Below are 25680 nucleotides of genomic sequence, written 5' to 3'. Positions count from 1 at the left end.
CAATTAGCTCTTCCAAATCCAAGTGTACTGGAGCCAGGGTGTGCAAAGGGTGGGGCCGACGAGGCGTCGTCCCAGGGTAACCACATCCCTGGGATTGATGGACATAAAGTTGGAAAATCTTTTGTATGCACTCAAAGGCGAATACAATTTTTAGCATCAAAATCAGACGCTCGCCTCGGACATCTACTGTCCTTTGCAAGCCACTGGCTGGAACCTAGCCCAGCTGACTTGAGGCAAGAAGCGGCATACACCCTGCACTGGTTGCCTGCTGATCGCAGACCCAACATTACCGTTAGTCTTATTACAATCCAGCTTTTTAATTATTATTATATAGCTGTTTTACAGTAGAGGTGTTAACGGTTGCCGACTGCTTAGCACAACTGGAACCGCCTTACATTTCAGAGGTCGTGGGTTCGTATGTGGCTGCAGCCTTCCTGTGTGGAGTTTGCATGTTCTCCCTGTGCTTGGATTGCTTTTCTCTAGGAACTCGTTTCTTCCCACACTCCAAAAACATGTATGTAAAACACTCTAATGTGTTTTAAGATACTTAAAGATTCTTAATTGTCCTTAAGTGTGCATAAGAGTGTAATGGTTGCTTGTGTTTGTTTATATGTGCCTTTCGATTGGCTGGCTATCTGTAACGCAGCAAAATACATGATACGACAAAGAAAATATCACATAGAAAGCGAACTGTTGTGAGCTGGACAAATAAAAAAAAAATCTTGAAAACATAACAATATAATAAAATAAGGAATCAGTTTGAAATGTTAGTGCCTAAATTGTCCACAAATGCTGGAAAAACGTAATCACACATCAATGTACTATTACAGTATTTAATTGGTCGCAAACTAGCATGGATAAACTGCTTTTAATAACTCCCACTCCCCGAGGCTCTTGTTTGGGTTTTCTCCTTCACCAGCCTACTATTAATGAGCTCCATAAGCAAAGATGGCGGCGGAGAGGCATTGAATATTTCCCCCTACAGCGTTTCCTCTTTGATTCGTCTTTTACGGATTCTTCCGTTGAAGTAATCCGACTCGTCCGGCGAGGGAAATGTAGTTAGCCTGCGGTTTAACACTTTCCTCCAGGATTTTCGCCACCACAAGCCGACAGTCCCGCGTTTTAGCGCCGGACGAGCCTCGTCGCTAGCTCGCTGGTCTCTATCGTCATTGTAAAATGGCTCCAGTGCAGATAGGCGCTGACGGGCAGCTGGTGCCGCTCGGGGGCCCAGTCGTCTCGGGTCCCCAGCCACCAGCACCGGGAGCCCTGGCCACACATGGGATACGACTGAGTCTGCTCATCGACTTCCTTCTGCAGAGAACCTACCATGAAATCACCCTGCTGGCGGAGCTGTAAGTATGACGCGATGAAGGCCTCAAAAGCTAGGCTAGGATAACCCGGATGCTAAGTCCTATTCACACTGTTGACATGACAGTAAAAGGTGCTTAAGGTAAATTTATATCAAAGTATTTAACCTAATAACTTGGGGGCGTAGCTTGCAAACATCACCGCCTCGCTGTCATTACTATAAGAGGTGGACACTCACCGGTCACTTCATTAGGTACACTTGCTCACAAATGATGTCCAAAAGCCTTCATTTAAAAAAAATATATCAGTACGGATGCGATGCAACTCCTTTAACCAATCAGATTTAAAATTCGTCTTCATAAGGCCAGCGAGTCCTCGGAAGATCACGTGACCAAACCCGGAAAACAGGTTCATGGGCTTCCTGTGTATCCTGCAATAAACGACCGAGTCGAACAGTAAATAAATAAACAAATCAGATTATGGATGGAAGGATAACGTAAAATACATGTATAATATGTAATTATGCAAATATGATATGATATCTGTATCTGGGTGGTTCTCGGAAAACTTGCTCCAGGAGTGTGAGATGAAAGCACAAAAATGAACTCGTGAAAAACGACGTAAAATGATACTGTATCTTTGAGAAGACGGGAGTGTATGTGTATCACTCCAAACGAAGGCCGTGGAGGGAATAGCTTCTGATACAACTTTATTTCCTCCTCTCCAGTCAACACTCACACCTTCACAAACATTACCCCCTCATTTTCTCACAGTATTCTTCCGCCACTCATGCTTATTTACAATAATATAGTTCTGTCCCCCCAAATCAAAACCAAAATAGATCCTCCACAAATACAAGTAACAATATAAAAATGAATCCTCTTACAATATGCTTGAAATCAAATTTTCCTGCAGTATGGTTAAATAAAGACAGTTCACTCAGCCCTTTGTTTAAAAGAGATTGTTGAATGTTGTGGTGTACACCGTATCATATTGGAACTCTTGGACACATTCACTCAAGTAAAATAATATTTTTAAATTAGGCTTAACACGATCGGGATTTTGGGGGCCGATCAGTGAGTGAATTAAAAAATAAAGCGATAACCAATCACAGATCCGATCAAAAGATGGTGTAATGTGTCTATTTAAATAATTTATTTACTGTAATTATAAAAAGAAAAAGGCTTTATGCAATCAAGAATTTTGGGGTCAATCAGTGAGTTAGAAAAAAGTTAAACACAATCTCCAATTCAATCAGAAGATGGAGAAATATATCCATTTAAACAACTCGTAAATTTACTATGTCTCATCCGTGACATAGCGAAAATCCACTTATAACTGACGTCCATTTAAATGTATTGAAACAAAAATACACTCTCAGGATAAAAAAAAAAATGCTGATAAACATGAATATAGCATGTAATGATTATGTGTTTACAGCATCTCCTCTGACATTAATGAAAAAGAACGAACTCAACTAAACTTTATCTTTAAAGCACTTTAAAACAAGCATTGTTGTATTGACCTTTTGCATGTGACGTCACAGCCCTAATGGGAACACCCCCTCCGGGACGCTGGACGGCAAAAGAGCCACTTGCCTGTATTGTAACCATTGAATCATGTACAGCGTAAAGTCCTTTATCTAATCGATAATCTTATAAAATGGTCATATCTTGCTGTGCGGTCGGTTGTACAGACAGACAAAGGAGTAAACCAAATGTTGCTTTTTATCACATACCTACTAATGAAGATGAATGACGTCGATTGATAGCAGCAATCAACAGAAAGGACTGGCAGCCCACAAAGTATTCACGGATTTGCAGCGATCATTTTTTGCGAGGTTAGTAGATAAATGTTCAAACATTTTACTAGTAGACGTACACAAAGATTGTAATAGTGGTGTCGAATTGCGTGTTTCAAATCACATTAACAAGCCAGATAGTTAGCGTCCACTCCAACTGCATACAGCTTAGTTTTAAAATGCACCTTCTTCAAAACTATTAAGTGCATTTGACTGTTTAATAATGGGGGATTTCATCTTTGTGCTTGGAGTTTTTCACTCTGGAGTCATATTCATGAAATTACCGCATAGCTTGCCACTATGATAGTCATTTGTTCCATGCTAGTAAACAGTAACATAACATCAAAGCGTTTCAATATAGAACAAACTATTCAAAAATAAGTCAGTTAGCATGATAAACAAGTTTTACATTTGCATTACGGGGTATATGTCCCCCGGTGTGAGCGTAGCATCTCGTCTCAGAGACTCAGCCAGCGACAAGCTTTTAAATCAGCCCCGGTGTAAGGAGAAGAGACGGCATTGACTACATAATGGTATAGGTCGTGTGCTGTGAATTCCGGCAAAGTCGGCGATTTGATTAACTTGGTAAAAACAGCAGGCAACAGAAGGTAAGGGGCTGTTTTCAAACTAGCGATCTCCAACTTAAGTAAATATCGCGCTCTATGAGTCCCGAATAAATGTGCAACTTTGACTGACAGGCGATCTTCGGTTGAAGTAGTAGATTCCATGGCTCTATGGGTAATAATAACTTTTAATTTGTAAAATAACAGTCGCTAAGTCGCTCCGGGTCACGTCCACTTCCATTCAACAATCATTTCCTACCGCCGTCCGTCATAAGGCAGTCACGTGATCACGTGACGTCGGTGCAAATGGTCATTACAAAGTGCTGTACATGAAACAGAAATCAGTCATGCAGTAAAGATAGGTAAAATAAAGTAAAGTAAGTAGTAAAACAAGAACAACAAAACAAACAAGGAACCAACTAGTACTTTTCCTGTAGGCATAACATTTCTGTTAAACCAATGACAAATAATTGTATTTAAGGTCAAGTCAAACATTTTCTTTACAATGATATTTTCTGTGTGCCTCCACGAGTCTCAACACGGTATTCTAATTAATATTGTGTTTGCGGAATATAAATTAAGCAGAAAAATGCTCCCATCTTTATCCCATTTTGCCTTGTACTGCCACTTTCTGTCAACTGAAAATGACATCACAGTGGGCTCAGGTAACGACCGTCACAGATCACCTATTTTCTGGGTTTGGTCTTTTGTTGGCAAGTTTCCTGAGTCCTTAGGCACTGTGATGTAATTTTCAGTCGATAGTAAGTGGTAAACTGGCCACCCCCTCAGATGACTGGATCAGCTAATTACAACGTTGCAGCCAATCACAAAATGTGGACAATATAGGCCAATCTGATATATCCAATCAGATTGGTAGAAAGTCTAGTATATAATTTAATTTAATTCAATTAATTATTGACAGTGTCGCCCAAAACTTAGCATTGTCTTGTCAAAGGCAAGATTTTAGTTAAAGCTTTTGTATTGGATATCCTTAGTTTAGACTGTGTGGCTTAAGTGTACTTAATGTTGTGTTTGAAGATGATTGCATCACTTCTCCATAAAATGGTTTCTCGCAATGGCTTAAAAAAAAGACGGAAATCTAATACTAATTAAAACGATTGACACTGGATGTAATGCATTTCTCATGTTCTTAATTTAGGCTTCCAAGGAAGACGGACATGGAGAGGTATATTTCTTTTTATTTTGCTTACTCAGCCTGTCACATGTGTTTATGTTATGATCAGCTTTTAATTAACACTTCAATTTAAGGAAAATTGAGATTGTCCAGTTTGCAAGTCGAACCCGGCAGCTATTTGTGCGCCTCTTGGCCCTGGTAAAGTGGGCAAATAATGCGGGGAAAGTGGAGAAATGTGCTGTAAGTATGAATATTTTTTTAAATTGTATCTATCCATGGACATGCACTATTTTCACTTCCTAACTTGTGGTATTCTTGGCGACAGATGATCTCCAGCTTCTTGGATCAGCAGACTATCTTGTTTGTGGATACAGCAGACCGGCTAGCATCACTCGCCCGCGACGCCCTGGTGCATGCACGCCTGCCCAGCTTCGCCATCCCCTTTGCCATCGATGTTCTCACAACGGGTTCTTATCCGCGCTTGCCCACCTGCATACGAGTAAGTCTGCAAGTATTCATTAACCATGGTTCGAAAAATTTCTTTTTTTCTTTGACGAGCAGTTTTGGTAATCAGTTGCTTCATTTGAGGAGTAATTTTGAGGATCAATTTTTCCAGGTTGATCCTCGGGACCTAAGGCAAGGCTTTTATTAAACAATAAAAATGTGACAGTATAACAGGGGAGTTGGGGGGCTGCAGCTATTGAATATTTTAGTTTTTAATATCGAATAATACAATGTTGGGATAAAATATGGAGCAATTGTTTCTATAGGCACATATGTCCACTTCATGCTTTATGTTTCTGGTAGGATTAAATTAAAGGCCACTGATCTGCAGGCCATATGGTACCAGGTCACACAAGTAGGTTGGGGGAAAAAGGTTGGTGACTACTGGCTTGAACTAGGGTTGGACTGGCACAAAAAATTGGACCTGGTACTTCTCTTAATTTTTCATAATTATAAACAGTCCTTTTTACTTAGGTTTGTACACCACGCAGGAAATAAGAATGTGGCTAGCATTAGGGCTACTGTCATTTTTTTTCAAGTCTCTTTTTCTTGGAAAAATAGTTGCCAGAGGGTTTTTAAGTCCCTCAAAATACCGAAAATGTCAAGTTGGCAAAACCGCAGACAAGTCGTAGCTCTAGCTCACTTGCGCCAACGTCTGCCTGTGTGCACATAAAATAAAAGCACAACTTTTAGAATACAATCATTGCATATTTTACGTTTTATTTGGACTTTGTCTGTGTGAGGGCCAGTCAGAGGTCCGGATTTGGCCACTGGGCCATACTTTTCTTAGGTCTGATCTAGTGAAACCCAGCAATAGTCGTTCAATAGTGTGAATTTCAACAACATAAGACATTAACCATCTTCACTGCTGTTTTTTGAATAGGATAAAATCATTCCTCCTGACCCCATCACGAAAGTTGAGAAACTGACAACTCTGAACCAGCTGAATCAGATCCTACGACACCGCCTTGTTACCACAGACTTGCCCCCACAATTAGCCAACCTTACAGTCGGTAAGCATTCTTAATCATGTCAGTGTGTTAAGCTCCTTTGATTATTCATTTACATGCCTGGTCGCATATGCAGCTAATGGCCGTGTGAAGTTTCGAGTGGAGGGAGAGTTTGAGGCCACATTGACGGTGATGGGCGATGACCCAGATATTCCCTGGAGGCTACTGAAGTTGGAGATTTTGGTGGAGGACAAGGAGACTGGGGGTAAGGCTTGATGCTGGCTGCTATGTTTTGTTTATGTTTTTTTTAGGGGTGTCAGGTGATTAAATTTTTTAATTGAAATTAATCGCATGACTTTAATAGTTAACACACGATTAATCACAAATTTTTATATCTGTTGTAAATGTACAATAAAGCTCCCAAAGTTTAGGACAACGTTTGGACAGTCTAGCTTCTATTATCAGGGAACTGAACTATGCAATGCTCTCCCCGCAAACTTAAATTGGAGACGAAAAAAAGTGTCTTCAACAAACAACTGAAACAGTGGCTGAAGTTGGGCCAAAACTGCTCTCATTGATTAAGAGAGATTAGTAAGCACTATCAACTGTACAAGAAATGTACTTGTGTAATATTATTGTATATTGTTGAAAATTGTTTTGTGATTTTAATAACTTGAAATGAAAATTTGCTTGACTTAGCTAACTTGGGCACATTTAGATTGTAAAATGATGATTAATGTGCATTGTCCCTAAGTTTTCATACTCTTGTTAACATTAAAGTAAAAAAAAAAAAGTTAAACTAATAGAAATATGGCTTCATATTTTAGTCATTAATTAATAATTCATATAATTAGGTTAAAATTAATAAGATGTACTGTACTGTAAGAAACGATATGCAATATTGATTTGTGTTTAGGTCATTTTCTGTCACTAGATGACATAATTGCATTTGCAAGATGCTGACAGCTCAGTGCAAATTTTTTTTTTCATATTAAGTGCTATCTAATCTTTAAGGTGAAGTAGCTTGTGAAATTCTGCACATTTTCAAAATTGTAAAATACAATTTGATCCCAGTCTCCACAAAAATATACATTATTATTAAATTTATTACTGCTAAATTTTGACGTGGACGTGTCTGCTGCTGGAATTCCCCCCAGTACAGGCCTTTCCAAGTAAGGAGCGGTCATTAATGTTACTTTTTTTTTTAATGAAAAATTTGTGACTTTAAAGGACCTTTAAATTAACTCAAAATTAGCGCACGCACTAATTTTTTGACACCGCTATTTTTTTTCATATTTATCTTCTGACAACAGATGGCAGAGCCTTGGTGCACAGTCTACAGGTGAACTATATCCACGAGCTGGTGCAAGCACGCCTATGTGCGGATGAGAAACCCCTACAGGACATGTACAACTGCTTGCGTATCCTTTTGCTGCGCGTGTGTCCTTATATAATTGTGCAACTGTCTTTGCACATTGCAGTGGAAATGTGATTTAGGTCTCTAGCTAATTCTCCTCAAAGTTAGGAAGAGTCTACACAACCAAGCCAGCTAGTTCATTGGTCACGTACACCACATGTTAATTGACCCAACATTTATTTTGTAATGGGTGAAATCATTTAGAAAAAAATAGAGGCCTTTTATTTGCTTTAAGAGTACTGCGTGACTGTGCTAATCGGTGCATTTCTGCTCTGCCTTTCTTGCACCAGCACGAGCAGTGCATCTCACCACATCAAAGAGCAGCCTGTGTGGCGGACAGGCACCTCTTTTTACCAGCGCTGTGACGAAGGATACGTGCCCGAGTGCGTGTGTTGAATGCTGATGGGAGAATTAGTGTGGTACTTGACGAGGACTTGCTTTTTTCCCCACACACGTCTTCTTTAACTCCACTGTCTTCCAGACTCCTTTTGTCTCTCGCTGCAGCTGGAGGTTCTCCACTCGCAGACCCTAATGCTTATCAGGGAGCGGTGGGGAGACCTGGTGCAAGAGGAGAGATACATGCCTGCAAAATACCTCACCCTCTCTGTCTGGAAGTAAGCCTTTAGACAGCCTCGACTTTCATTAACGGGCCATTTACTTGCCATTAACCACTTTTTATTTTGTTTTTTTTAATAGCCCTGCCACGAACTGCGAAAAAACGAGAGTAATTGACGCTGCCTACTTATAACGATAGTTTAAACTAGCCCACATACTCTTATCAGTCTCACGTCCACCAAAAAATATTAAAGTGTGGAAACGGCGAACATGATTCCTTAAGTTAGTACTAGTAGTCTTCCCAACATATAATTTTTTTGTGTAGCAGGCTTTACACTGCATGTGACTTGTCCAGTTAATTTTTGTTTATCTGTTTATAAAAATGTGTCCGGATATTCACTTTTGAAAGGTTTGGAGCGTCCTTACATTTGAAGTGAACCCATGGCCTCCTATGCAACGAATGACATAATTTGGGTGACAGCAGAGCACAAATATAACACTCTGGATGAGGCTATCATTGACACCTGCCATAGACAAACCAACAAAATCTTGATGCCATGGGCTGAAAGTCAAAAAGCATTGTTATAGTGATTATGGTCTGCTACTGCATTGATACACAATCAGTTATGTCCACACCGCGATGCATCGATTATTTGTTTGATATCAACCAGGGAAATTGAAAATGATAAAAGTGGAGGACATTTTAGCTATAATTATATTTTTAAGTTATATTTACAAGCGTAAAATATAGTTTCAGTTATTGTTTTCTTTAAAGCACTGTTTTTATTTTATTTTGTAAACAAAAATATTTTTTATTTTAGTTTAGTTTGTTTTGCTAATTTTCGTTAACCTTGATTTCAACACCTCAAATTCGCATTGTATGTAAACGTGGTGTACTTGACTTGACCAACAAAGCTTTTCAGTAAGGTCACCAAAGCTTACCCATGTGTTCTTTTGTTCGCCGCAGCCAACAGGTGCTTGGTAGGAAAACGGGTACGGCCTCTGTGCATAAAGTTACCATCAAGATTGACGAATCAGATGGATCGAAGCCACTGCAGATCTCCCACGAGCCCCCTCTACCTGCATGTGACTCCAAATTGATGGAGAGGGCAATGAAAGTAAATTGCACTGGTTTAAATTGACAGTTTTGTTGTCAGAAATTAATGATACTTGCCTCCCTCCATCTTTAGATCGACCATTTGTTTGTGGAAAAGCTTTTGATCGACAGCGTTCATGCACGTTCCCACCAGAAGTTGCTGGAGCTGAAAGCCATTCTGAAAGGCAACAATCCTAGCGACAGTTGTATGTATTTAACTCCAATTTCTTATAAAGAAAACCATGCAAACCTCTCATACACCCTCTTGTAAAACACGTGTCCTGTAACATTGTAGCCACCTAAAATTAAATGTAGCGAAATAGCTGCACAACCGTTGCTCTTTAATTGCAGCAATATTTATTGAATTAATACCTGCACGCTCATCTGCATGGCAGGGAAGAGTTACTTAACTCACCCACTCCCAGCCAATTTCACGGAAGCAATCCCCTTCGCTCCCAGCTGTTTTACTGGATTTTGACTGATTTTGCAATTCCTGCAAAATATTGTGTACTATTGCTATAAAAACATGGAAAAGAGAGACCAAAAGAAAAATGAGTCTCTGCTTTCATCAGGAAAAAAATATTTCTATCTGTTTCCGTTTTGCAGCAATTAGCATTAGAATATAGCTAAGTTTAATCATTATTCGCAAATCTTAGAACTGTGGGTAAATCCCCTTGTTTTCAACATGGCCCTGGTTGATCTCTTATACTCTACTGCCACCCGCTGGCCGTTTTTGTAATTACTACCATTGCTTTAAGCATTCTCTTCAGTTGAAAGGCTGCATCAAAGCCTTCTGTATGCTCTAGCATAAAAAACACTTAAAACATTTAAAATAGAACTTATATATACCTTTTTGGGAACAAATGAGTTAAAGTATGTTTCTTCCTTTTAACTTCAGCATTCATTGAAACCGCTTTACCCACTCTCGTCATTCCCATACTGGAGCCGTGCGGTCGCTCAGAGTGTCTGCATATCTTTGTTGACTTGCATTCTGGCATGCTGCAACCCATGCTGTATGGCTTAGGTGAGTGGAAGCCGTTAGGATCCGTCACATTCGTCCGTGGCTCTAAAATGGCGGCGCTTTCTTCCTTTAGATCAATCAATGCTGGATGACATTGAGAAGACCATCAACGATGACATGAAGCGCATCCTGTCGTGGTTTCAACAACTCAAGTAAGTGTGCCTGTCAGAGTAGGCATTGAATATCTGTAGTTGAAAGAGACTGATGCTCGATTCTAGCTTGTCAAAACAGGCGGAATAGATGTAATGACATCTTCCACTCTGAGCAAGAAGGGATGTTAAAGTTGTTATGGATGTGATAAAGAACGTCTTGATTTTTTTTTCTGTCTTGTGAACAGATTCTGGCTGGGTGAGCAGCGCTGCAGGCAGTCAGTGAAGCACCTTCCCACTGTGTGCACCGACGTCCTTCACCTCTCCAACACTGCTTCACACCCTGTGGGAAACTTGTCCAAGAACAAGCTCTTCATCAAGCTCACGCGTCTGCCGCAATACTACATTGTGAGTCCATCTCCTCCATGAAACAATAGCAATAAACGCAAGACGTCTAGCTCCATTTTCTACATCCTTCCTGACTTATTGCTTAGGTGGTGGAAATGCTTGATTTGCCGAGCAATCCGACAGCGCTGCAGTACAAGTACTCCTTCCTGTTTGTGACTCAGCTGGAAGGTGACGACGGGCCCATGTGCGCACAGCTCCTGCAGCATTTCAAGCCCAACCTTGAACACCTTGTCCAAGACACCACGTCGACACGAGCGCACCGGCCTGTTACCAAGAGAAAGGTGTCAGCATTGGTATTTTGGTTGTTTTATGCAAATATAGTGAAAACTTCAACGCTTGTCGAAATTCCGGTTGTTTGTGCTGTATCCCAATAGTTACCTAACTAAAGTGTTGCTAGGAAGACACAAGCTACAAAATAAACTGTTTATTAAATTGTGTGACTTTGTCATAGTCATAATGGTATGATTTCTTCTCAATGTCTCTGTAGATGACTGGGGAGCAGGCAGAAACTGAACCAAAGAAGCCCAAGCGGTCTGGGGAGATGAGTGCCTTCAACAAGGAGTTGGCACACCTAGTAGCCATGTGTGACACCAACATGCCTTTTGTTGGCCTCAGAACCGAGGTGAGGCACAGTGACTTGACTGCTCAAAATATTACTTCATTCCGTTCCTGCGGCTTGCTCAATTAAACTGAGCTCTGTTGATGGCGCTCGGCTCGGCTGTTGTGTTGTAGCTTTCCAACATGGAGATTCCCAACCAGGGTGTTCAAGTGGAAGGAGACGGCAGCAGTCACGCTATCCGGCTGCTTAAGTAATATGACCACACATCACAAGCACACATGCATATACCAGTCAAGATGTATCACTTCAACATACTTCCTTGAGACCAATTCCTTACTAAACAAGGCTTTAGTGCAATCTTGTGGCAACTTAAGTCCAAAAATGCAACACAGAAGACGAAAACTCATCTGTGACGCGCGACAGGTCAAATCCTTCCTGTATAAAGTTTTTTTCCCCCTCAATTTTACTACAAAAAAAAAAAGCTAAGACATCACATGTACATATGTCTTCACAGCCTTTGCTCCATAATTTGTTTATGCACCTTTGGCAGTAATTACAGCCTTTTTGAATATGATGCCACAAGCTGGGCACACTTATCTTTGAGCAGTTTTGCACATTCATTTTTGCAGCACCTCTCAAGCTCCATCCAGGTTGGATGGGGAGCGTCGGTGCACAGTCATTGTCAGATCTCCCCAGAGATGTTTTATTAGATTGAAGGCTGGGTCACTCAAAGACATTCACAGAGTTGTCCTAAAGCCACTCCTCCGTTGTCTTAGCTGTGTCTCCCTGACCAAGGCCTTCTCCCCCAATTGCTCAGTTTAGATGTGCGGCCAGCTCTTGGAAGATTCCTGGTGGTTTTGAACTTAATCTTCCATTTACGTATGATGGAGACCACCAAGTTCATCGGAACCTTCAAAGCAGCCGAAATGTTTCCGTACCCTTCACCCAGATTGGTGCCTCTATCTCTGATCTACAGTCAAGCCATCCCTTTGCTTTCTTGCTTGGTTTGTGCTCAGGTCCCACGGGTGATAGTCTATGCCAAATACAGACAGGTGTGTTCCTTTCCAAAACATGCCCAATCAACTGAATTTACCATAGGTGGACTCCAATTAAGCTGTAGTAACCTCAAAGATTGTTTTATGGAAAACCCTACTTCACTTTTATATTTTTATGCAGGATCGTGAGTGATCGGCGGTAACAATGAACACACAGAGACTGATATACTGTGCTAGAACAAATGTACCTTTTATTCCCCGCAAACAGCAATCAACACACTTCAACGCTAAGCAGCATAATATGATCATCATCAGCGCTTACCTTGAGACTAGACCGGAGAGCCGACGGTCCGGGTAAAACGAGCTGCAAAACGGCTGGGCGATCGTACATATCCCACAGCTGACTCTACCCCACACCGTGTGCCGCTCCGTCTTTTATTCGTTAACAAAAAGAGCGTGAGAAACCGGGCTGGCCAAGCCCTCTCCCAGGCACCCTCGAAAACATGTTTCCGAAGCAGGGAGGACTATAGTATAAACAAGGAAGAGTTCCCAGGTTGATTCCGCCCTTTATTCACAAATTGTTGGGCTCATGGATTCGTACAACAGTTCAGGACAACAACATATCCTTATATAAGAGGTTACATGAGGACATATCAAACCATGGTTATTTCCCATTCAAAGATGATTAGTGAAAACAAGCAGCTGAGCTCAATTTTGAGCTTTGTGCCAAAGGCTGTGAATACATTTGTGTATGTGATTTATTACTTTATATTTTTTTAGTAAATTTTATTCATTTTTATAGGGTAAGCAGTCATTGCCAAAACCCTCTCAAAAAATCTATACTGTAAATATCTATATACAAAAAAAATACTGCACAATATATTGTATGCGGAACCTCATAACTAGATGTCGGATTGCAACTGCAGCACGTTTACTGAAAAGAGTCGGCAACTGTAATGTGTGTGGGATTGACAGATCTAAACATATAGTACCTATTTTGTTCTTGTAGGATCCCTCCTTGCAAAGGTGTTGGAGAGGAGACCAGAAGGGCTTTGGAGCGTTCCCTCCTGGACTGTACCTTCCGGCTACAGGGCAGGAACAACCGGACATGGGTGGCCGAACTGGTGCTGGCCAACTGCCCCCTCAACAGCACTAGCAGCAAGGAGCAAGGTAACTACCACAGTCATTTGCGCACTATACACTGAACTCAAATCTTGTCTTTGGCAGCCTCCACCCGGCACGTGTACCTCACCTATGAGAACCCCCTGTCAGAGCCTGTGGGTGGGCGCAAAGTGGTTGAAATGTTTCTCAATGACTGGAGCGCCATTAGCCAGCTGTACCAGTGTGTGCTTCACTTCTCTCGGGCAATGCCAGGTACTGGTGACCTTTCACAAATTGATCACCATTTTGAATTGGCTAATGCAATGGAACCCCTAAGGGCCAACACAAGCTATGTGCTGCAGATAACTGTGGTGGTCGTATATTTCATAAACCAGTAGTTTACATCTGCAATTACTTAGACTGTGCCATCAAACAATTATTTCCTCGTTGTGATGTCCCAGAGTTGCCGTCGTACCTGGGCCTGTTTTCTGAAGTGCGGCTGTACAACTTCCGCAAGCTGGTTCTTTGCTACGGCACCACCAAAGGCAGCTCCGTCACCATTCAGTGGAATTCCAACAGCCAACGCTTCCACTTGGCCCTTGGAACTGTGGGGCCAAACTCAGGCTGCTCAAACTGCCACAACATCATCCTTCACCAGCTGCAGGAGATGTTCAATAAGAACCCCAATGTCATTCAGCTCTTGCAGGTAAACACAGTATGCAGCATGTATTGTCTCTAGCTGGCATTTCTTACCTCTTTTCTATGTCTATTCTGTATAAACAGCGTTGAGGGATAAAGTCAATCTGGCAGTGTTCTGGGAATGTCAAGCCTCACAAGTTTCTGTGTAAAATGTAAAGATGGATAAATCTGTTATGGCTCTGATGCAGCAGTTTTCAGGATCGTGTAAGATACTAGCAAGATTGCCAGGGGCTTTGCATCAGCATTAAAAGAAAATACCAGAAATTCAGGTTAATGTGGTTCAAATCCCAAAGTAGGTATAATGTGACTAATTCAGATAATATATTTCCTTTACAAAATAGTAGATGCTTTTTTCTTGCAGGTGCTTTACGATACGCAGGCCCCTCTGAATGCCATCAACAAACTACCGACCGTGCCCATGTTGGGCCTGACCCAGCGCACCAACACTGCCTACCAGTGCTTCTCTATCCTGCCCCAGTCACCTACACACATTCGCCTGGCCTTTCGCAACATGTACTGCATCGACATCTACTGCCGGAGCCGTGGCGTGGTGGCCATCAGGGACGGAGCATACAGTCTCTTCGACAACACCAAGATTGTGGAGGGATTTTACCCGGCTCCTGGACTCAAGGTAACTCTAATGGGGTTACTCCGATTTATTTGCATATGTATTTTTTTAGATGGCAGTAAATACTGGAAGATGATATTCATAAAATTTGCCTGTTGGCCATACACGCCAACAGATTTCCTAATCAAAAACAAATTAAACTTCACAGTTACTCTTATGAAGTACTGAAATGACTGAATATACAAATAGTCATATATTTATAACAAACATTTGCTAGATTGTTACGTTTATTTAAAAAAATAATAATAATAATCCAATAATTGTGTGGACCTTGGAGGTCTATAATTTAATTTCATTCACGGGATGAAGAAAGTATCTGTATATCCATCTTTAAAACTGGAATGGCTCTCTATAGCAACAAATGCAATACAATGGAAGCCGGTAGGACAATTGTATGTAGTTGAATGAACCAGATGAGCAAAGTAGCAAACATTGTCATGAAAAGCTCATGAGCAAAAAATACAGGACAACAAAAGAAAAAAATACTTATGGCTTAAGTTTTGTAATAAAAACGATTTAAATTCCTGTTCCTAATTATTCCCATTTCAGACATTCTTGAGCATGTTTGTAGACAGCAACCAAGATGCCCGTAGGCGTTCAGTCAATGAAGATGACAACCCGCCATCGCCGGTGGGTGTGGACATGATGGACACACTCATGAGCCAGCTGCAGGCTCAGCCACAAACCATGAGGGCTGCTGGTAGCGGCGTATACCCGCCGCTCACGTCGCCACCACCTAATTACCACGCCAACGTCACTCCTTCGCCATCCATGATGCCCACGCAATCGCCAGGTATTTTTGCCGAAAAGTATACCAGTGGACACTGTATGATTCATGCGAGCTTTTTTTTGGCCCGCTGTTGCGTCACCACCATGCTGACCTTGAGAAAGCAATACCCATTTCACGGAAAAGAAGCAGCCATTTTATTTACATATCTTTATTTGTTTTTGAAAATATGTACGCACCTCAAGTCCTGCCCCTTCCATGTTGCGCCATCTCAGCCCGCCAACCGTGCTGCCCAGCTTTAGCATGTGCACTTGCGGGTGAAAGAAACTGTGTGTGTGTGTGTGTGTGTATGTATGAGAGAGACCTGCTTCGTCTGACTAGATGTGGTGTATGTATGTGCAGGGAACATCCATGCCTCTGGCTCCCCTAGTGGAGCGTTGAGGGCCCCCTCTCCCTTCGGCCCCACCCCGTCTCCATCTTCTCTGGGCATAGCCATGGGTCAGACAAGCTTTGCCAGCCCCCACGGTAAGACGGGCACAGTTCTGGGGGCCTCTAAGATGCCTGAACACCAACTTCCCTTGCCGAGCTGTTGTTTAGGTTGCGTGTGGGACAGTAAACACAAAAGACTTCAAAAGAGCAGGCATATAGAGTCGTGTATTTATTTTGTGTTATATTATTTTTGTGCACATCAAGATTGTCACTCTCTCTCACACTAGGTGCTCTGGACCCAAGCTCTCCCTATGCCATGGTGTCTCCAAGCCACAGGGGCCAGTGGCCAGGCTCTCCCCAGGTCTCAGGGCCTTCTCCTGGGGCGAGGATCCATGGCATGTCGCCTGGCAACCCGTCACTGCATTCGCCAATTCCTGATCCCCACTCTCCACGTGCTGGAACTGGTAAATACCTTTCACCAAACACTAATTGTGCATTAACTTTGTATATCTAGCCATTTAAATTTTGTTAGAATCTTTTTTTCTATTAATGTAAAAAAAAAAAAGGATTTTGAGGTGGCTTGTATTCTTTTTTTATGATGTTATGTTTTTATCTCACAAACATGATCCAATTTTATATTGTTTTATCAATTTTCATATTTAATATTTAGGAAGAACTCCATTTCACTTTACCTCAATGTATCAAACCCTGTTTCCCAATTCCCTTATTGTTTTTAGAAAATACAAGAAATATGAAAATGAAGGCTTCTCAATAGCCTACAAATGTTAGCCCTTTCAAGTCCTTACAGTGGCTCTTAAAAATGTAATGCCCAAAAGTCAAGCAATTTAGAGTTCCACCAAAATATAATAATTTTCAAAAGTAAAAAACAAACAAAAAACTTGTAAGATCAGCAAATCTAGATGAATGACCGACCAACATCCAACAAATAATATTCATTGTTCGTCAATGGGGAAATTGAATGTGGCCGCCGGCTGTAGACTACTATTCAAATCCCTCGTGGTTCAAGAAAAGCCTGGTAGGCCACTTATAAGACCTTGGTGTGTACAGTAACTACTCTTTACACCAGGGGTGTGCAAACGTTTTCTTCCAAGGTCTAATAACAGGCTAAAATAGAAGGGAGGATCTGTTTTTTATTTATTTTATTATTATTTTTGTATTTTATCTTATCAATAAACCAAGCATTTACACATTACACACTACGTCAAAAAGCTTTCTGTAAAAGGTGAAGAAATTCTGTTTTAATTTTAGCTGTTAATTAATTTGTTTTTGTTTTTAACATATCTAGAAAAGCTTTAATAATAGTAGTGTTAGTCCTCATCACTCTGGGCCGTAGTTTGGACGCCACTGCTTTACACTGTATGATGTATAATGTGAAAATATTATGAATTGTGTTCAGCTTTGCAGATTGTAGTTTCACTGTAATTCATCTTAATTGGTGCAAATCTTGACAAATACAGCTTGTGTCGTGACCTTTTGGATTCTTTCATGTAGGTTCACAAATCATGCCTACCAGTATGCCTCCGCCTCGCAAGCTACCTCAGCGTCCATGGGCCGCCTCAATCCCCACTGTCCTCACCCACAGTGCCCTGCACGTTCTTCTGCTGCCCTCGCCCACCCCGTGCCTGGTACCGGGCCTGGCGGGCAGCTACCTCTGCTCACCACTAGAACGCTTCCTTGGTTCAGTCATCATGAGGCGACACCTACAGCGGATCATTCAGCAGGAAGCCAATGTGAGCCTCTGACAAATCAATGAAATATATTTGCTCTGTTCCCCCACTCACTGCTTGCGTCCGATGCAGCTATCCATTGTGAACTCCAATGAGCCCGGCGTGATCATGTTCAAAACAGATGTGCTCAAGTGCCGCGTTGCTCTTAACCCAAAGAACTACCAGACTCTGCAACTTAAGGTCACTCCAGAGAATGCAGGTCCCTGGTCCCAGGAGGAACTTCAGGTGCTGGAGAAGTTCTTTGAGACACGGGTATGTTTTTGAAAATGAAGAGAGACAAAATTTGCAGCTGATACATCTACCATATGTAAAATCACTGTACACTCACCTTTGATTTTAATAGCTTAAAGATAAAGAGTTTAAGCATTTTTTTTTAATGTGGTTAACCACACACAGGTACAAGAAAAAAGCTTATGGGATTTGACAGATATCTCTAAAAACATATATATATTTATTTTTTCTTGTTTTTTGATCATGATGAATGTGAATGAATGTTTATCAGGAACATCCCTGGAATAATGCATACCAAAAAAAAAAATTGCAGCCAGAAAGTTACAAACAAACAAAGCCATTTTGTGGACTTTACTTAAGTGTGTCTGGACAAGCTGCAAACTGTGAAGGATGTGTTCATTTTAATGATGCCTCATGTCATGTCATCTTTTCAAGGTTGCCGGCCCCCCGTTCAAGTACAACACTTTGAATGCCTTCACCAAGCTTTTGGGGGCACCCACACACATCCTCAGGGACTGTGTCCGCATCATGAAGCTTGAACTGGTTGGTGTTGACTGCAATTTTAAAATATTTTCTAACTTAGAGGCATTGCCACCCATTAAGTGGTCAACAACTTTTTTTTTTTTAAACAAGCAATGGAGGGGGTTTTACTGTACACAGTACACTTTGATAATCAGCAGTCAGCACTCTACCATGTTGTGAACATGTGACCGTCCTCCCGCAGTTCCCAGACCAAGCTGGACAGCTCAAGTGGAACGTTCAGTTTTGCCTTACCATACCTCCCAGCGCTCCCCCCATTGCTCCCCCTGGAACCATTGCTGTGGTGCTCAAGTCCAAGATGCTCTTCTTCGTAAGTTCACGTCATCACAAGTGTTCTGCCTGCATCATTCAAAACCTCCTGACACTGTTTTGGCACCCTCCACAGTTGCAGTTGACGCAGCGCTTGCCCGTGCCCGTGCCGCAGGAGCCCGTGAATATCATTGTCCCCATCGTGTACGACATGGCGTCGGGCGTTACCCAGCAGGCTGACATCCCCAGGCAGCACAGCTCCTCAGGAGCGGCGGCACTTATGGTCTCCAACATGCTGAAGAGGTTCAATGAGATGCACCCTGCCAGACAGGGTGAGACCGTCTCCCAAGCCAGAAAAATCCAATTTTGACATGAATGTTTTTGCCTTAAAAAAAAAAAAAGCTCATGGGACATTATTTTCCAGGAATGTTGAATTAGTCTAAATTATTTCTAATTATTGTGAGAAATCATTAACATGAGCAGTGCCATTACAAATTATTATAATTAATAACATATAAAGTTAATTTCAGCAGGTTAGTTATTTCAGAAGTGTGTATCTCAGTAAGCCCTTTGCATTAATCAGTACCCAAGAACCGTAGCTTCTAGTTTCAAAAAGGTTGGTGACCCCTCGTTTAGACCCTGGCTTTGGCCTGCATCCACCAGATTCACTTAATCCAGAGACATTGTTTATGTTGTTCAGAAATAAATTAACATATAAGGGTTTTCCCTTTCACCAACTTTCATTTAATGGCTAATTAAGCCCCTCATTTTAATCTGCATGCATCAGACATAAATCAGCTAAGTAGCAATACTTGTATGTGTAGGAATTTTTCTTCAGATATAATTGGACAATTCCTGGTGGGATGCATAGTGATTGTGTACGACCTTATGTTTCCACTATTCTTAAGTGTGTTTCCTTCCCATCTAGGGGAGTGCACCATATTTGCATCTGTCCACGAGCTGATGGCCAACCTGACCTTGCCGCCCGGCACACGACAGTGAACAACCACAAACAACTAATTGGACCTCAGCTTTGACACCGTGACAGTGAATTCATTGCTACCCTTCCGAAGACAATGGCAGCATTGAACAGCTGTGGCCTCTCACTTGTTTTGACGCCATGTTCAATTGCTATCATGGAGCCCAGTTTAAACCACAGTGAACAACAAAGTGCTGGTCGTTTTTGTTACCAGCTTAAGATGAGCAGATGAGGTATATTTTGGATATCGATAATATTTTTTCTCTCATGGGGGAACTTGTAAACAGAATATTATCTATTGAAATTAATTTTGTTTACAAAATGTACATTGTTGTATATTTGAATGTTAGCCTCATTTGTTGTTTTTGTTATGCCCTTCTGATGTAGTATCATGAGAGATTCTTTAGTCTTTTGCTAAAAGCTCTGTCTGCATTTTATTTAACTCTTTCACAGCTGTCACACACTTCACAAGTATTTGATCATAATGGAAGGATTTGATACATTCTGTATATCTTTGCTATTTAATAAAGCAAACCGAGGATGATCTTCCACTGCTAGAGAGCAAGTAGCACATTTATTTGAGTGTGAGACAATGGCAGCACCACATAAAATATAAATACCAGTACCTTTTGTTCAATACAGTATACTGTACTGTACAAAATATGGATTTAAATTTGTGATTTCACACTCTCCACTTTGTTGCAGCCGTCATGACTTGGATAGCATTGGCTTTATTTGATCATGATGTTAACGGAAGGTTTTTCCCTTCTGTCAAGCTTTGCTATTTAATAAACCTCGTTGGGGCGGCTCTTTCATGTCAAGAGGCCTAATATGTCATTAATTTGAGTCATTTGACCATCCATCCATTGTCCGAACTGCTTATTCCTCACAAGGGTCACATTAACACAAATAAATGTATTCTTTTTTGTTTTTGTTAATGTGCACATTTCATAGTGTATGTAATAAACAGGCATGGCTCCAGTTTTTTTAATTTCTCACCCAAGAGAGAAAAAAATAATAATATATATATATATAGTGCTGTAAACCTTCGTTTTATTTAAAATACTGAGTATAAATAAAGAAAACAACTTGGATCGCTTTTTTAAAGCATGACGTCATTGTAAGCGAGGAGGGGCGTTCACGGCCCCCACTGACAGACTGCGGCGGCACGGCTGGCACTGACAGGGCGTGGGTTGAGGGGCGGGTGGTGGTCGCTTCGATGTATCCATCCGACCAACTCCCAAAATAGCGCCTCCAAACATCACCTGTCCAGACAACTAGGCAAATAGGACAATTTCCGAGAATGGTTATCGCGACTTAACCGCTGCACACCTCGAGCGCACCATAGCCGCTCCAAACATGCGTAAAAAAGGCGCTTCCTCCTAGTTCTTTCCACTTGTGCTCTGTGTGGATTTAGTCACATTCACCAAAGTGATTTTTTTTTTTTTTAAGATGGCAGGATGCTTATCAGGGCCGCTTTGTCAGCCGAGCATCTACCATGGGGCGTTTAAAGGTGAGTCTACGCTAGCTTTATAAAAAATCCTCCATTTACTATATTGATCCATGTTGCTTCGTGTGTGATTGTTACTATAACTAAGTGGGTTAAGGTGTGTGTCCGTTTAGTGGAGCTACAGGTGAAGAGACCCCTGATGCCCCTCCGCCTGAGACCAGAACAGGTGGCTGTGGAGATGCTGTGTCTCTGTGGGCAGCTGGACCTCCTCATCAGGGCGCAGATGCAGGAGGTATACACTCACCCGAGTATCCGTGAACGCAGCATTGTTGACAAAGATACAGTACTATGTATGTACTCCTGCAGGGCTATTTACGTGCCCATTGTAAAGCATGAGTATAAATAATGAGTTAACGGGGCTGGGATTTATATGGAACATTTTTATATTATTTTAAAAAAAAAAAGAGAGAGAGAGGGAGAGAAAAAAAATTCAAGCTGTTTAATTGCCACTCCAAGTTTAGGTTTACTACCAAACTAAACAAAAAACAAAGAGAATTACGCATTGTGTACTTAACACAACCACGTGCTTTGCCATAGGAAAGTCTGTTTAGCTTGCCAGACGAACTTGTCCTGCTTCATTGTTAATGCTAACCTTCAATGCATCACCATGCCGAAGGGCTAACAAATAGCATTTGGCATTGTGGTGTAAGAAGTTACAACCCTAAAGGAAAAGGATATTTCAACACAAACGGCGAACCAACACATGTAAACATATTTAACAAAACTCATAGGAATATATTCTTTATCCTTTATGTAATTGAATTGACTATTACTGCAGCTTACTGAGTCAGTGGTGAAACAGTTTTTTTGTTTCTCTGCATGTATTATAATGTCCCCAGGCGCACACACCAGAAGCAACCCATGGTCCACTGAATTGAAGCAAAACAATGTTCAAAAACAGTTTAATTCTTTAAATTCTGTTTAATTTCATAATTACTGTTTTTTTAAACAAAGTACAATATAGAGTGCTATTTTTCCTTATGAAAAAATGTGTAACATTTTGCTCGTGTTTTGTGGAAGGCTGGAACAGTTAAATGGAATATCCATTCATTTCAATGGAGAAAGACACTTTGAGATGCGAGTGTTTTGAACCATAACACTTGTTCTCACCGTGCGTGAGCTGGAGCTTATTTTAGGGGACATACAGACAGCCAAATAACCATATTCACACCAATTATAATTAATTAACCGGACAAATGTCTTTAAATTTGTGAAGAAGGTGAAGTTGGACAACACAATCACGCAGCACACAGAGGTTGTAGCAAGGATTTAAACTCTGAAAAATAATTTTGAGGTCAGTAGTCCACCATACAGTTTCCTCACTGCTAATAGGGCTATTCAAACCCTCCTAACAATGAACACGATGCAAAGTGGCACAAAGTTATGCTGTGCACTTTATTAAAAATTACTCATTTTTATACAAGTGTGAAACGTTTATCACTCTTAATATTAGCAGGCATGTTTTTGCACTGTATTGAAATCTAGCAATGCCAATCACAAGATTATGGTTGATTATTTTATACAGCTATTGTGTTGTTCATCTGCCAGTGTGCCTAATAAAGTGTCCAAGTCACATGTTGCATTCATGTTTAAAGTATACACATACTGTACTGTATTGTTTTTCATTCCTGTGACAGTTCCAGGAGCAGTTAAGACAAGGCTGTAGCCCAGAGGAGTCAGACACCTTCCAGGCTCAAGGTCAGCAGGGACAACATTTTGTACAGAATGAATATTGTATTGTATAAATGCATATTGTGTTTCACTGTATCTGCTGTCATCCTCCAGGATCAGAGATTCTCGACCAGATGCTGCAGTGCCTTGAACATCTACCAAAGCCTATGCCACAACTTGAGGTATCACATCAAATGCATGGCTGCAGATCAGGGGTGGGCAGACTTTTGTGCTCCAAGGCAAAATGTCATTTTTAAATAGAGAAAGAGTTTTTCAGATAAGAAAAAAAAAAGTGTGTTTGGGGGGAATGTAAAAATTGTATGTAGAATAGTTTATTTTAACTATAAATAATAAAAATGTGAGTAATGTATAATTATAAATAAATAAAAGTAGCATACAGTGCATTTTTATGAACTACTTTCAGTAAAAACAAAAAAAAAAAAACTAATACTACAGTATTCTTGATAAAGCACTTTGATAAATTAAATGCTCATTGGGCCGGACTAAAGAATGGAGCTGGCCATAAGTGGCCCGTGTGGCTTTGCCCATCTCTTCTGTAGATGCTTCAAGTGTAAAAAAAAAAAAAAAAAAAAAAGTCTCCATATTCCCTTCATAGGACTACCTGGACATGGTGGGTTTGTCTGCAATGTTTCCACGTGTAGAGGTTTTCCTCATTCAAGGAAGCCCGGTGGACATGTTGGAGAGGCCACCAATGGATGGTAAGGCTTTGTCCTTGGAGCCACAATCTTAATTGATATATAATACACATGTGTATGAAATGTATGAAGGATTCTTATGTTGTGCTGTTTTACATGCACATTTGAACCTCTTCAATTTGTTCAGAATTTGAAACCACCTGTCCCACATTGTCAGCAGAAAGCCTTTATTATTTAACAGTACAGGCAATATCCACCACCACTAACCAATGCCAAAATAAAAACTGTTATGAACTGACATTAAAAACACCTTGGGCAGAACATTGCGAAGCAAGATCATTAGCTTTCACACAGTGACACGCAATTTGCTATTTTTGTGCTGAGTCCAAAGAAATAAAAGTATTACTTTGTTGCCATCTCCTTGCCAAGGAACTATGCTGATGTAAGTTGAATAGTTTCATATTGACAAAAGTAGGGCTTTGCTGACATCTTGTGACTTCTACAGGCAATTTTAATTCATGTGTAGCGAATCACAAATATGTGGGGGAACACTGTACTGTATGTATTATGCAGTATTTGGAGTGGCCCGCAATGCAATTGTTTAAACAAATTAAAGCTGCAGTAGCATTGAACCAGTCCACGTACCACCGTTTTTATGCAGAATGCTTAAAATTATCTCAAAATTGTATGCAGTGGTCCGCCCACATAAGGTGTAGAAAAAAAGGTTTCATAATTTTGTGTCTATACCTAAGAACCTTTGCACAAAACTTAAAAAATAATCACACAAATGCTCATACATATTAGTTTGAATGTTACGTCATATTTGTTTCCATAAATTCAGTATGCATACTTTGAGTTCCCTGCAAGCTGATGCTTCCTTTGCAGACTATTTCTCCCACATCGCCAAACTGAATCAGCTACTTGTGCTGAGTCAGCAGCTTGAGGAGGACATCAGGCACCTGGGAAGTCACAAATATATCGCCCACCAGCTCTCCGTTATATACGTGAGATCACTTCACTTGCTTCCCTTTACTTTTTAGTGGCTTGCTATTAAGTGTCTTTTTCATTATTTTTTTTCACAGCAAGTAGTCAGCTCCTTCCACGGTGTCGACATCTTCTCCGAGACAAAGAAGGACATCGAGGCCAACTTCAAGCAGATGAAAGAGTCTCTGGTGGTGGAGGAAGGCTCCAGGCACGAACCTCAGCTGGCTGCTCATTATATCCACTGGTGAGTTCAAGTGTATCATGTTAAACAGAGGTGCAAAATGTTTTAGGTATCCACTGAGAGTCATAATGAATACTGTACTGTATCTGGAAAGTTGTTGTTGGCTGTAACCAGTTTTGCTTTGTCCAACCAATCAGAGGAAGGAAAATACTGATACCATGGGCGTACTGTGAGGACAATTTTTAAACCTGATTAGTTAAAGAAATAGTCTCATAGCTAATTCAGTGATACTCAACTGTTGTCTATACAGTAGTTTACATACAAGGGCAATGGAGCTGACTCCCCCAGGATTTTGCTCCTTCATGACAAAGGATGTCAAACACCCAACTATCTGTTCTATAAGATTGTCCTCAGGTTAGGACTTCAGATGTGTTTAGGACAGTAGAGATGGCATACCATGGCTGCTTATGCATTTTTGGTTTGAGGCAATCTGCATTTTGTTACCTTTTACCTGTGACGTGTAATGAGGCGGAATCTAATCGAATCGAATCTGATATCTTTTTACCTCTGTAGGATATTAAACATTACTCACAAACTGACGTCAGCAGTGTTGTCGCTACCGGACGAGCTCACCGATGACCTTGACCAGGCCATGACCTTCATGTCCCAGTTTGTGTCTTGATGTTGTCTGACGACTACCCCCAGTGGGTTTCATTCTTAATTTTATTTTTTATATAGACTCAGATGGTGCTATGGCATTAGAACAATTGGATTATAAAATTCATTATAAAATCCAACATGTAAATTTTTGCAATGGTTTGTCTGAATCTTGCACTGTGACGTGTTATGAATGCTTTTTATACCTGTAACAATAAATTTTAATGCGATTGGTGACTCGTGGGATTATTATTTTATTTTCACATGTAGCTACAGTGGAAGCTACAGA

The 25680-nt window shown here is 40.9% G+C and overlaps 3 protein-coding genes across 4 annotated transcripts in view; 2 read left to right on the top strand and 1 right to left on the bottom strand.

Annotated features, from left to right (window-relative positions):
- Window positions 1-1688, bottom strand: part of usp9 (ubiquitin specific peptidase 9) — a 66239-nt gene extending 64551 nt beyond the window's left edge. Inside the window, exon 1 of the mRNA XM_077579793.1 lies at window positions 1547-1688. The gene's annotated coding sequence lies outside the window, so the exon portion shown is untranslated. The remainder of the gene's footprint in view (window positions 1-1546) is intronic.
- Window positions 913-20293, top strand: med14 (mediator complex subunit 14). Of its 2 annotated transcripts, XM_077579801.1 has the most exons (29): window positions 913-1352; window positions 4832-4858; window positions 4942-5047; window positions 5133-5306; window positions 6195-6324; window positions 6398-6526; window positions 7575-7682; window positions 8160-8292; window positions 9201-9351; window positions 9424-9535; window positions 10228-10353; window positions 10424-10502; window positions 10688-10847; window positions 10934-11128; window positions 11335-11469; window positions 11580-11656; window positions 13411-13571; window positions 13629-13775; window positions 13964-14208; window positions 14563-14832; window positions 15379-15622; window positions 15959-16081; window positions 16273-16449; window positions 17498-17736; window positions 17806-17985; window positions 18400-18507; window positions 18689-18814; window positions 18890-19085; window positions 19682-20293. In XM_077579801.1, the coding sequence occupies exons 1-29, from the start codon at window positions 1177-1179 to the stop codon at window positions 19753-19755; spliced, it is 4308 nt and encodes a 1435-aa protein (XP_077435927.1). In that variant the 5' UTR covers window positions 913-1176; the 3' UTR covers window positions 19756-20293. The 2 variants fall into 2 exon arrangements, with proteins under 2 accessions (XP_077435927.1, XP_077435928.1); XM_077579802.1 differs by lacking the exon at window positions 15959-16081.
- Window positions 20294-20445: 152 nt separating this feature from the next.
- LOC144060348 (uncharacterized) lies at window positions 20446-25628 on the top strand. The gene is made up of 8 exons (XM_077579803.1): window positions 20446-21245; window positions 21356-21474; window positions 22880-22940; window positions 23028-23095; window positions 23530-23632; window positions 24455-24573; window positions 24652-24797; window positions 25308-25628. The coding sequence occupies exons 1-8, from the start codon at window positions 21185-21187 to the stop codon at window positions 25414-25416; spliced, it is 786 nt and encodes a 261-aa protein (XP_077435929.1). The 5' UTR covers window positions 20446-21184; the 3' UTR covers window positions 25417-25628.
- The last annotated feature ends 52 nt before the right edge of the window (window positions 25629-25680 follow it).

This window comes from Vanacampus margaritifer, chromosome 11, assembly GCF_051991255.1.
Source record: "Vanacampus margaritifer isolate UIUO_Vmar chromosome 11, RoL_Vmar_1.0, whole genome shotgun sequence".
Taxonomy (NCBI): domain Eukaryota; kingdom Metazoa; phylum Chordata; class Actinopteri; order Syngnathiformes; family Syngnathidae; genus Vanacampus; species Vanacampus margaritifer.
The sequence above is the reverse complement of the archived record's forward strand: the minus strand, read 5'-3'. Positions and strand labels throughout refer to the sequence as shown.

Coding starts and splice junctions, on each gene's coding strand:
- med14 (XM_077579801.1), top strand. CDS start 1,177: ATGGCTCCAGTGCAGATAGGCGCTGACGGGCAGCTGGTGCCGCTCGGG. Junction 15,623..15,958: donor GATGCCCACGCAATCGCCAG/GTATTTTTGCCG, acceptor ATGTATGTGCAG/GGAACATCCATGCCTCTGGC. Junction 17,986..18,399: donor AGAAGTTCTTTGAGACACGG/GTATGTTTTTGA, acceptor CATCTTTTCAAG/GTTGCCGGCCCCCCGTTCAA.
- LOC144060348 (XM_077579803.1), top strand. CDS start 21,185: ATGGCAGGATGCTTATCAGGGCCGCTTTGTCAGCCGAGCATCTACCAT. Junction 21,475..22,879: donor TCAGGGCGCAGATGCAGGAG/GTATACACTCAC, acceptor TTCCTGTGACAG/TTCCAGGAGCAGTTAAGACA. Junction 22,941..23,027: donor AGACACCTTCCAGGCTCAAG/GTCAGCAGGGAC, acceptor GTCATCCTCCAG/GATCAGAGATTCTCGACCAG.